The sequence below is a fragment of the Sinocyclocheilus anshuiensis genome, unplaced genomic scaffold (assembly GCF_001515605.1).
Source record: "Sinocyclocheilus anshuiensis isolate Anshui unplaced genomic scaffold, SAMN03320099.WGS_v1.1 scaffold1604, whole genome shotgun sequence".
Lineage (NCBI taxonomy): Eukaryota > Metazoa > Chordata > Actinopteri > Cypriniformes > Cyprinidae > Sinocyclocheilus > Sinocyclocheilus anshuiensis.
The window spans coordinates 346,822-359,549 of NW_015555841.1; the positions used below are offsets into that span (position 1 = coordinate 346,822).

Below are 12,728 nucleotides of genomic sequence, written 5' to 3' on the forward strand. Positions count from 1 at the left end.
GACAGAGCCCGAAAGGGGAACAGAGTCGCATAGTGAGGTAGATATGTGGGGGCATCTTAGAACTTAGGGGAGCATGGCAGAGTCTTAACTTTGATAAAGAATATCTCTTTGGTTTTGAGACTTTAGTCTTTGCAACTTCAGGGATCTTATCTATGCACAATCAGCTTGTAACACTCCCAAGAGAAAGGAAAACTTGAAATTGCATCATATGACCCCTTTAAAACTGTGGCATGTATAGTCTCAGATAAATACACCAAAATATAATGTCCTCATATGAGGTCACAGGGTCTCAGGAGGTTAACATGTTTCAAGTCTTAATACTTTTCCTTTTGTTATACTGCGATAAATCATAACGGGATATATGCTAAACGTGTTGGATGTGGCGCCTTATAGAAAATTGTCCACCAGGCGCCACTGCTTTTCAAAGGCATTACAAATTCATAAATATTCTGAACTTAATATAAAATGTTTTTGAGCGTTACCTATTTTGTTTGTTAATGATATTTAATTGTATTTCTCTCCTGTGTTTTTTCTTTTAGGGAAGAGGCCATCATGTCCACATATTTTGAGACGGTGGACGATCTGCTCGCGTCGTTTGGTCCAGTGAGGGATTGCTCTAAAGACAACGGCGGATGCCGGAAAAACTTTAAGTGTGTTTCAGACAGAAGGATGGACTCGACTGGCTGCATGGTGAGTAGCCATAGTCACATATCATCTAAAATCGGCCTGCTTGATGACTTGCTGAGCTCAAACTGTCTGAAACACGGCACAAGTGACTACTGTCATATTGGCATCCTGCACTGAGACTATCAAGCTCTTATTCCAGGAGAACAGCATTCTGGCAAATACGTATCATTACAGGCAGATAAGTTTGTCTCGTGTTACATGTGCAGATTTAAAGGAAGGAAATGAGAACAAGGAAATGTGGTTAATGGCTTTTTTTGGTGTGCGATGTGCTCAAAGCAAGGAAATTGATGAGCTCACAGCACTCTGAGCTGATGGATGAATCAATCATACACAGCACGATGGGCCTTAATCACTCACACATTTATTAAGAATAAAAGTCTGACACTGATCTTGCAGTCTGATCAGCTGCAGTGCTTTAAAAGAATAGTTCACCCCAAAATGAAAATGCTCTTATCTTTCATTAACGCTCGAGTCGTTACAAAGTAATTTCTTCTGGGGAACAGAAAAGGTCAAATTTTGAAGAATGTCCTAATCACTCTTTTCTTTTGTAATGAAACATAAGACTGTCAAGTGTCAGATTTGCCATTAAAATGATTGGTTCTTATGTCATCATGGATGTCAAAAAGAATCGTGAAAAATAAACTAAAAAGTAGCGACAAAGAAGTGTGCTAATTGTATTGAATGTGCACGTGTAGTGTACTTTAAATCTCATAAGTATATAAAAAAAAAAACTGTACTCGCAGGTAATGTACTGTTGATGACATAAAAGTTCACGTAAGTGTAGCCTACTGAAAATTATGTCATTAATTAAGGTCCCAACATTTTTTTATGCATTTTTTCGTATTTGTCATCCTTAAATTTCATCACGCATGAAAGTCTTCAAGCAGTGAGGATGATTTTGTTGTCCTCTTGCTTCTTACAAACAGAAAAAGAAAGGAAATATTGGGTCCATCCAATCCTGAGATATAGAGAGGAAGGAGAGCTCCCCCTCCTTATTAAGGAGCAGCGGGATTACCATGGACGATTCAAAGTTTACTTCAGGATGTCAGAGGCTCAGTTTGATGTTTTGCTAGCGAAACTAGAGACAGATATTAAAAGAAGACCACCAATTTCTGTGAACTCACTGTACAAGGATCTTTACAGTGCTTTGTACTGCGTGACAACTTGACAATAGCCATTCTAGATTTTGGCGTTAGCTTGTATGGTGGCTCTGAATTGTCAAAACACCTCTCAAAATGCTTTCTACTGATGCGAAAAACGCAGAAAATCGAACCCGATCCGAATTTTTTAATGATGAACGAAAGTTTCGGAGGCAGTGTGTAAACGTGATTGACACAGCGCCAGCTCGTATTAATTTTTCAACGTGCGAAAATTTCGGACTCAGTGTGCAATGGCCTTTACTCATCCTCTTGTCGTTCCAAATGCCAGCTCATTTGTCAGCTGTTGTGAATTTGCGTTAAAGACTGACACAGAAGAGAAGAAATTGTTGGATAAAGTTATTTTTGTTTTCTTTGTGCATAAAAAACTATTATTGTAGCTTCATAAAATTAAGGTTGAACCATTGCTGTTACATGGACTATTTTAACGATGTCCTTACTACCTTTCTGGTCCTTGAACGTGGTAGTTTTGTTGCTGTCTATACAAGGTCAGAAAGCGCTCGGAATTCATCAAAAATATCTTAATTTGTATTCCGAAGATGAACGAAGGTCTTACGGGTTTGGAACGACATGAGGGTGAGTAATTAATGACAAAATTTTAATTTTATGTGAACTATCCCTTTAAAGATAGTACTTGATTATATATTATATATTAGCTGTATTGTTTGATATTACATTAATGCCCTGTTTACACTAGTGCGTTTTCGTTTTAAAACGGTGTTTTAAAATGAAAACGATCCTCGTCTACACTGGCGTTTTCACTGCGTTTCAGAAACAATCTCCGTCCACACTACACAACCGAAAACGCATGTCACATGACCATTTATGCAGGTACAACCATAGATTTGTATAGGTAGATGATCTATTATTTAGATGGCAGATGCGTCTACGTGCTTGGAGCGGTCGAATGGGTAATCTACCTATACATATCTATGGGTACAACAATAAGCATGATGTTATTGTTTACACGGTCGTCAAGGATACGCAGAGTGAATATCGGCAGCCACACCATCGTTTTCAAAAGTCTCCGTTTTGCTCTGTTTACACTGAAATGCAACCGCGGAGTTTTCAAACTAAAGCAGGGTCTGCAGCGTTTTCAAACGTCTCTGTTTTCGACCTCAAAAAAACGCTGGAGTAGTGTAAACAACAGGCATAACCGTAGCAAAAGTTATGCATTTTAAAATGGAAACGCACTAGTCTAAACAAGGCCTAAACGTGAATAATTCCTTTCTTCAAGTATATATGCTTTTAAAGTGCATTGTTTAACTAATAAGTACTTTTTGCTAAAGTTCTTTTTCGCAAGGGGCAATGCGCCTAAAGCCCTGTTTACACCTGTTATTAAGATGTGTCTTGGTCAATGACCACGAGTGTAAAAAAAAAAAAAAAACATGTTGTAAATGGTGTCCAGAACATCTGAACTTCATTCAGAATGCACATGTGCATTCATTCAAAAACATTCATGTGATTCTGACTAAAATTACAGGTAATCTACAGTAAGATGTATCTCCATGGTTAGACAATCGCTGAAACCAGGTTTCTCATCTCGGTTTACCCTGACCTGAAATAACCTAAAAGTGACATAAAGCTTTCCTGGTGACAGGAGGTCATTGTTCATATAGACTTCCATCATGTACCATTGGAGAGTCAAGTGAAAAGATAATGGCAAGGATGTGACAAGTCCAAGGTGATTCGGTACGGCCTGTTTGAGCCTCTCAGGGTGATGGTAGGTGACAGCCGCTGATTTTTCCAGCAGAGCGGCTCACCCGCTGTATGCTGGTCCTGGAGCAGGAGGCAGAAGGAAACCAGACTGAGATGAATGAGGCTCTCCATGATGGATCTTTAAAAGTGAAGCAGGATGATGGAGCATGGCAGTCATGTTGTACTCTTGTGTGAGGTTATGATGTTCTTAAATTATTTCTTTCCAGAAGTAGGGGTTATGTTGGCTCTTCTACAGTCTGTCCTCAACAAATTCTTGACAGAACACCAGCCAGTCATCTGGACTTCATCTCAGTCATCTCTATATATTAGTGGTCCATCCATAGCCTCGCCATTGGTGGTGTACAGTCATTAGTCTACAGTAGCTACATTTACATGCAACTAAGCTTGAATTGGACTATCTTCTCAAGTTTTGTTTAGAATACATATATGCACGTGCACACAGTGCAAAATTTAGGGTTCATATAAACAGAACATTCAGAATCTGAAATCAGATTGGATTCACAATTTACAAAATGAGTGCATGTAAACATACCTGGTGACGTACAGAGAGAGGGACAGAACACAGTATTGAGGGGCACCGATGTTTGTGATCTTGGTTTGCTTCTGCCTGAATAATTTGCTCTCTGTCCGTTAGGAAATCAAATTGGCAGACGGAAGAGGGAGTCAGTTTATGATGGAGAAAGTACTTTACTGTTACATATGTTGGAGCTGTGATTGTATGCTCTGGACTTGGACTAGACTGAAAGAGAGTACTAGAAGTGGACTTTCTGATGCTCTTGTTTCCACCTGGTATTGTGTTTTTGGTGATCAGCAAAGACATGGTCAGCCGTGACACTTTGGTATTCATGTTTTCTGTCTCCTTTAACCTCTTGTGATCAGATTTCATAGAGACCCATAAAGACCCCACATCCTATTGATATTAGTAAATTCAGATTGTGTGTATAAATGTGCTCTTATCAAATGGACTGGAGAAGTAATCCTTGAAAGTTTGCCATTCCATTTCTATTATTCATTGTTGGCTTATAGCAAACCTTTATTATTTAAAACACATGAATAACAAATATTACCCCCTTCTTCTATCTGTGTTTCTGTATATAAAGTACAAATAGGTAATGTACACTCTTAAAAATAAAGGTGCTTCACGATGCCATAGAAGAACCTTTTTGTCTAAATGGTTCCATAAAGAACCTTTAACATCTGAAGAACCTTTCTGTTTCACAAAAGGTTCTTTGTGGCGAAAGAAGGTTCTTCAGATTATAAAAAGGTAAGAAAGAGATGGTTCTTTAAAGAACCTTTGACTGAATGGTTCTTTGTGGAACCAAAAATGGTTCTTCTATGGCATCGCTGTGAAGAACCTTTTGAAGCACCTTTATTTTTAAGAGTGTAGTGGAAGGCTGTAAGCTTAGCAGATGTTGTTGTCTTTTGCATTCGGTCTCAGACTAAGTGCCAGATATACTAAACAGGGCAAATTAGCATGACAGTGCAATTCCATAAAAGCGCCGATGAGAGTAGAAAGTTCTGCATTTGAATGTTTTTATGCTTGTTTTGTCTTTGTTTTATTATTATGCATTATTTTGTAGTGGTTTTATTATTGCTTGTTTTGCACAGCACAGTTCATCACTTACTTTCAAAAATCTCCAGATGATGAAAGGAATGTTTATCAATTTCAAAGTATTTCATTTTATTTGTCATGTCTTCCTTTGATCAATGTGTGAAAGGAAAAAAATATAAATCACTATACCTGCACACTAATGTCACATATCATTCTGAGCATTCGTACGGTTGTAATTTTGCAGCAAATAGCTGAGAAGAGTGAAAGGATGGTGCTTTTATTTATTTTTGTACTTTTTTTACCATCATCTGTGATGGATTTTGAATTCGGGTGGCCATAGAATTGTGGCACGACAAGAGCATTTGTAAAGGCACTGACATAATTCGTAATCTTGCCAAGCATTGAATGGGGTCTGTCTTATAAAAACACTGCATGTCCTAAAACAATCAGCGGCGCACTTTTAGGGCATTTGCAGCGATCGCTGCCTAATCCTTTTAAGTGTTCACTTCACCTCTATTACTGAGAGTGTGGAGAAATGGCAGAGGAAGGAAAAGCTCTTTAAAGTTCCTCATGTCACCAATGCTGAAGAGGGTGAAACACAGGGAGACTCCATCCAGAGTGGTATCGTGACCTCGGCCCAAGTCAAGAGATCCAGAAATGAATCCACTTCAGCCACCAGTTACAAGGAAATTGTATAGCTTTACCTGAGTGTCAAGCTTGAGATCGGAGTGATATACTTGATATACTTAAAGACGCGTGTTGAATGTGAATGCAGTTTTATTTCCAAGATTTAACAATCACCAATCAATGTGTTTGCATCTGCATCTTTACATAAATTGCTTTGCAGTTATTTATCAGAATGTTAAAATCACTACTAGCTAGATAAAGACACACATTGGCTTTAAGTTGGCAAATGAGTGCTATATGACGCTAGTAATGTAGACAAAAACTAATGTGATTGTAGATTACTTTTTTTTCATTTTTCATTTCCACTGAAATTTTTATTAGTCTGGAAAGGGACGGACACACATTTAAAAATGTCCAGTGAATGTAAGACTGTTGCAGTAGAACCTCATAATGACAATTCTTAAATGTGCTATATAGTAATTAGAAGAAACTAGATGTCTCAGAAAGACTAAATGTTATATTAGTAAAAAGGGAGCGTTATTATGGATCATGGGCTTGCATTTTGGCCAGAAGCAACCATTTGAAGTTAAAAAAGTCTTGATGGATTTGTTTCTTACAACCACACAGCTTTTCTCTTCTCAGGATGTTAATTGATGGACTGGAGTGGTGTGGATTGCTTGTGGGGTATTGTGATGTTTTTATCATCTGTTTGGACTCTCATTCTGACGGCACCAATTCAGTGCAGAGGATCCATTGGTGAGCAAATGATGGAATGCTACATTTCTTCACATCTGTTTCTGTGAAGAAGCAAACTCAACTGCACCTTGGATGATTGGCATCATTTACTCACCCTGATGTTGTATCAAACCCATAGCAATGGTGTTTTTTAAAGTACATTATTTAGATTTTTTACATTGCTCAAAGAACAAATCTGAAAGATATACAAAGAACAGTGGCCTTACATTGAACAAGTGAGTAATTGCATTTTGAACCAAATGTCAGAATGTAGTAAGAAGTTATGATGGCATGTCAAAACAAGTGTTTAAATACATTATATATTAATATAGAAATGCAATATGCATAAAAGCTGTTCAGTTCCGTCCTAGTCTGGAGCAAAGCGGGTGGTGAATGATGATGATTCATGCTCCTCACCTCATGTTTGATAATCCACTTCAGCATTTTTCCTGGAGTGGGCGGTCAGACACAGATGAGAGCTGACTCTATAACAACGGCTAGCATTCACATGCAGGTTGTTTGGGAAAGCTTTATTAGACTTTCTGTGTAGCTACTGGCATATTTTGAAATTTTTCAACAAGTGCAAACTGCTCCGACAACATCATTTGAATGGCGAAATACATTATTTATTTTGGAAGGAAAGTTTTCAGCAAGGACCTCTCGGAATGAAATATACATGAAGAACAACTAATAAGATTGTCCGAGTTTATTCCATGCTGAGTTTTGAAGGCCGAGCTGTTGCCAGTGGGTGATCTTATTAAAACGTTCTACTAGGAAAGTGCCCACTCTCCAATTGCCAGCATTTTTTTTCCCTTCTGATTCATTTATTGTTTATTTCTTCTTATTCCTGTGATTAAAGTTAAATTGTCAGCATCATTACTCCATTGCATTGTGTTGTGTTTTAGGGTTGAAGGAAATGCTCGTAAACTTAAAGATACTGGTAATTTTTTGCCATTACCCATTTTTCTACAGATTTTTTTCATACAATGTGTAGACAGGAAAATACTTTTCAATTTAGCCTAAGGTGAATTTTTTTATTTTATTTTTTCTGGCCTTTCAGGCTTTTTATGTTGTTTTCCATGTTAAAAAGTCCATACTGGTTTGATTTTCATAAAATCCCTCTGTAAACCATTAAGAAGGCACATTTATTCACACGCAGGGACCTTTTTCTTCCATATGTCGGTTGTGTTTAGTTTTTGAAGGCATGCATTCTTTCATGTATCTTTATCTCTACTGCAAGTGGAACAGCTTGTGTGTCCATCATTTGAATATTCTCCCTGGAGTTCAAGCCAGGTGTGTCCAAACCATTATATTGTGCTGATGGCTCCCTCCTGTGCCATTAGCATAGAGAGAGAAGATGCTTCCAAACCTTTGAAGGATGAAAAAAACGAGAACGCTGGAGAATGATGAGGTGACGTGATGGACGACACAGAGAGACGGCTGAATTATGAACAGAGCAGAAGGAGTGGACATGGAGGAAAGGGGAGATGAAGAGTGAAATCATTGGAGTGACTCGCCAGTTGGCCGGAAACTTTATAAAGAAATGCAACATAATACATGGTTTAGGTCAGTGGTTCTCAAACCTGTCCTGGAGTACCCCCAGCCCTGCCCATTTTGTCTCCCTCATATATCACACCTGATTCAACTCATCAGCTCATTAGTGGAGACTGCAAGACCTAAAGTGGATGTGTCAGCTATAGGGAGACATACAAAATGTGCAGTGCTGAGGGTACTTCATGGAGAGGTTTGAGAACCACTGGTTTAGACCCATGTTTTGGCAAGAAGTGACAGTTTAAAGTTGAAAGTGTCTTTATGGTGGATTTGTTTATTACAAACACACAGCTTTTGGCTTCACAAGATGTTAATTAATGGACTGGAGTCATGTGGATGACTCCAGTCCATTGAATGAAACCTCTCCATGAAGTACCCCCAGCACTGCACATTTTGTATGTCTCCCACAAGACTGGAGTCATGTGGATGACTCTAGTCCATTGATGAAACCTCTCCATGAAGTACCCCCAGCACTGCACATTTTGTATGTCTCCCTATATCTGACACACCCACTTCAGGTCTTGCAGTCTCCACTAATGAGCTGATGAGTTGAATCAGGTGTGATAGATGAGGGAGACATACAAAATGTGCAGGGCTGGGGCTACTCCAGAACAGGTTTGAGAACCACTGGTCTAAACCATAAGAACGCTTCCTCCTGTGAAAAAAGTAAATCCCCTATTGTCGTCTCACATCAAAATCCACCGGTCCTTGCAACTACATCACTCTGAAGAAGCTAGACAGCTAGCTAACAAATGCACACAAAGCAGTTTATTCTTTCCAGAATTTTTACTTCTGTGATTGCTCATTTCCTTTTCATTTGTAAAAACAAAAAACATATCTTTCTCCAAGGCAAAAAACTGTGTGTGGGATGAACTGAATGCACGTTGACTGTTGCCGAACTAAATAAAAACTGCGTATACGAAGAGTAATAAAACTGCAATATTGAAAATGGCCTGTAGGTGGCAACTGTATGACCAGAAAATAGGTAGAAAACGCTACCCACATAACCCATAAGGATTTTTAAACTCATTTAAGACCGTGTTTACGAGGTCACTTGCCAAAATGGGCATCTTGACATATTTTTTGTGTGTTTTTGTCCATTGAATCACGAATGAGAACTCAATGTGGCACTGGCGTGCTGTCTGAAGCATTTCTCTGCATGTGCACGTGTCGGTATTTTACATGCTATTTATACACAGAAACTCGCTTTGGCGTGCATACGATACACATGTGTTTGACATGCATATAATATGCAGTTTTTTGTGTGCATTTGATACACACTTTGTTGGCGTGCATATAATAGTACGCCAAATAGAAACAGAAAATCATGCCATTGAAACGCATATTCATGAGATCGGGTTATGTTCACAGAGAGCTGCTTCCCAGACAGCATACTGGTACCAAAGTAACGTCACTTTTGCATCTTATCATGCTTGATAGTGTGTTAATATAGTCTACTGTAATAGCTAAAGAATGCCTGGGAAAAAAAAAGAATGAAGCATGGTGGGATCTAGAAATCCTCTCACATGAAAATCCACCCACATATTTGTTTGTTTTGGAAAAATTGACCACCAATTCTTTTGCTTTCAGGGCATTTTAATGCCTTGGAACACAACATAAAAGGATTCATTTATCTGAGTGCTCTTAAAGTAGACTTAATCAAAGACAGACCCTTGTTCTTCGCTCTTGATTTGCAGCCATCCTGCACTAGATCAAAAATGTGTTCTGTTTTCCTGTTTTGGCACCATCTGATAAGGTAAAGTTGAGATCTGAATGCCAGGAACAAAGAAACTGGCATGTCAGCTGCATATTAAACCACTGAAAGGAAGTCTAAACTCGCAGCAGGGTTCACAATCGGAAGAGCTGTGCACAATATGAGATATTCCACAAAAGGCTGCCATTTCAATTTCCGCTCCTTTAATATTTTAATGAATGCAAGAGCCACAATATTATGCACAGCAGATATCATCTCCTATCTGAGACGAGAAGCCAATGGGGACAAAATAACAAAACAGCCTTTAGTGTCATTTTCCTTCCTGCAATCTTTTGCGGTCTCGTTGTGAGGTTTTTCGCATTAATTGCCTTTAGCGTTTTCAGAAACGTGTCGATTGAGCTTCTAGTCTTTTGATTGGCATTGAAGAGGATTCTTCTTTTCTTTATATCAAGTCACCATTTAGTAGTTTGTGAAGCTGCATTAAGGAGCAGCAGTGCATGCACTTAATTATGAAACTGACACATTTTGCATCATTTGATGTTTGTGCAACTCTTGAAAAGCTCCAGCCACCATTGACCCACAGGTCAAACATCACTCCAAAACAGCTTTATTAGGTCACGCGTGTAATTCTGACGCTTAATAATGAGGGACACGCATTCATTAAGATGAAGGCAGCTGCTTAATTGCACGGTGTCTGATTAAAAACCTGGAAGTGATTAGATTGACTAATGAGAGTAAACACAGAGGCGGCAGATTGGGCCACGGAGGTTTCTGTGCTCCCTCATTTCTCTCATCTCTGTTGTCTGTTCTGATGGAAATCACGTCCGCGTGTCTTTTACAGGTGACCATTGAATGTTGTACATTGTGCTTTAGGAATGTGCTGTAATTCTTTATGGGTTATCTTAATCACTGTATTGCTGGCACTCTGTGAATGACTCATCGATTAGACTAATATAGTGTTTGTCTCAGTGAGTTCATGTGCTGTCTGTGTTCTTTACACCTCCTTGAGTTCTGTTTCCAGCAGACTCTCTGTTTCTGTTGCTCTGTGAAACCATGTGTCTGTGTGCAAGTGCAAATTTGTATTTAATTGCTTCTGTATATTTTTTCTTTGTTTTAATTTTGTTTTTATGACTATAGCCTGCATTGACGTTTTTTTTTTTTCTCCCCTCAAATACGCAACTAATTGTAGTCAATGAAATATAATTCTTAGGATTTTAAAAAGAAAATAATTATTAAATTCAGTTATACTATATATTCAGAATGCTAATCACAATAACAGTGAACTATTTATTTATTTTACACCCTTTTATTATTTATCACAAATAGTATGTATTTGTTTGTTTTTATTTATTCTTAAGTTTGTAACTCTTGTTTGTTTTTGTTGTTGTTGTTTTTTGTTTGGTTTTTTTTGGTCAATCACAAAGATAATAACACCTTTTTATGGTGTTATGTTGTGTTGTGTTGTGTTGTGTTACGTACAGTATAGAATACATTGTCAAACATTGTACTTCATTAGTTCATTATCTCCATTTACAACTGCTGTATTAGTTGGCAGCCATTGCACTTCAGCAGTGTGATATGGTTTCTTTTCTTGCTTTATTGCAAATAATGATCTAACCTGTGATTGTTTTTTCACAGAAATATTCAGGATACAGTATTTTAATGTAAAAAAAATAAAAATAAATCAATGACACAGAGTGAAGTCCTACTGTAGTCATTTATTTACAGGACACTTAATGAATTGATGAATTAATGGATATGAAATAGTCTTATTAAGCAGGAATATATATGATCATGTCTGTAAAATCCTACATATTGTAAAGAACATTCTGTGAAAATATAACCGTGGCTGAGATTCTCCCATTGTCAGTGATGTATAACACGTTTATGGGAAAATATATAAAACAAGTCTATTTATCATGATACGCATGTTCAAAAAGCAGTAAAACGAATGGGGGGGCCACAAGAGCTTGATTGTAGCAAGTCACTAAATTGATGTGTTTTATTTGTGTAACTTAATTAGTAAAATTCCCATATAACATATCAGTATATCTCATTATGGGCTATTGTACAACATATGGAGTAAATCCGGGACCACACAAAAAAGTATTCATAGTATGTATGTATTACAAATAAACTGAGTATTTTAAAGCTACAAAAAATGTTGAGTCAAGAGCAGTGAGTGATTCCCACATTTATTTTATTGTTTGATTAATATTAAAAACACAGACACCATCAGCAGGTTTATAATAATAATACACAGAACTAATATATTGTTATACAACAGACGTTTTTCCCTAGATCTTGTTTGTGACTTATACAATTAATAACTCCCTGTAACGCCAAGCCAGCAGAGGGAGCCCTCGCCCGAGTACTGACCGTGCTCCACTCCCTCTGCTTCCACTTCCTGTTTTACTCTCATGTAGACTGAGACCAGTCCATGTGCTGATTGCGAAGTATTGCCAGTTTACCTGCCTTACCAAGCGTTATTCTTCCTCTGTTCCTGATTGATTTCCTGTGTATGATTCTGCCTGACTTCTGGACTCACGGTATTTGTACTCTGCCCCTTTTGTTCTGACGACTGATGTTTGTGTTTGGACTCATTGCCTGCCTCTCCACTATTGTCTCTGCTTCTGCCCTTGTGTATGACGAACGATCTGCTTGCTTCTCTGACTTTGACCCTCTGCCTGATTATCGACATCTGTTTAAAGCCTTGACCTTATCAATGTCAGTTTAACTTCAGGCTATCACCCACAAGCCAACGTACAAGTCGAACGACTCAACCAGGAAATAGGAAGGTTTCTCCGAAGCTACTGCAGCCGTGAACAGCACAGATGGTCTGAGTTCTTGCCATGGGCGGAATACGCCCAAAACTCTCTGACTCACTCCTCTACAGGTCTAACCCCCTTCCAGTGCGTCCTAGGATTCCAACCGCCTCTGTTCCCGTGGTCTGGCGAACCCTCCTCGGTTCCTGCAGTGGACGAAT

General features: G+C 38.3%; 1 protein-coding gene across 1 annotated transcript in view; it reads left to right on the forward strand.

The window, feature by feature from the left end:
• LOC107675510 (astrotactin-2-like) overlaps positions 1–12,728 on the forward strand; it is a 541,421-nt gene that overhangs the window by 338,209 nt on the left and 190,484 nt on the right. Inside the window, exon 11 of the mRNA XM_016469894.1 lies at positions 540–690. Coding sequence (XP_016325380.1) covers positions 540–690 — 151 coding nt within the window. The remainder of the gene's footprint in view (positions 1–539; positions 691–12,728) is intronic.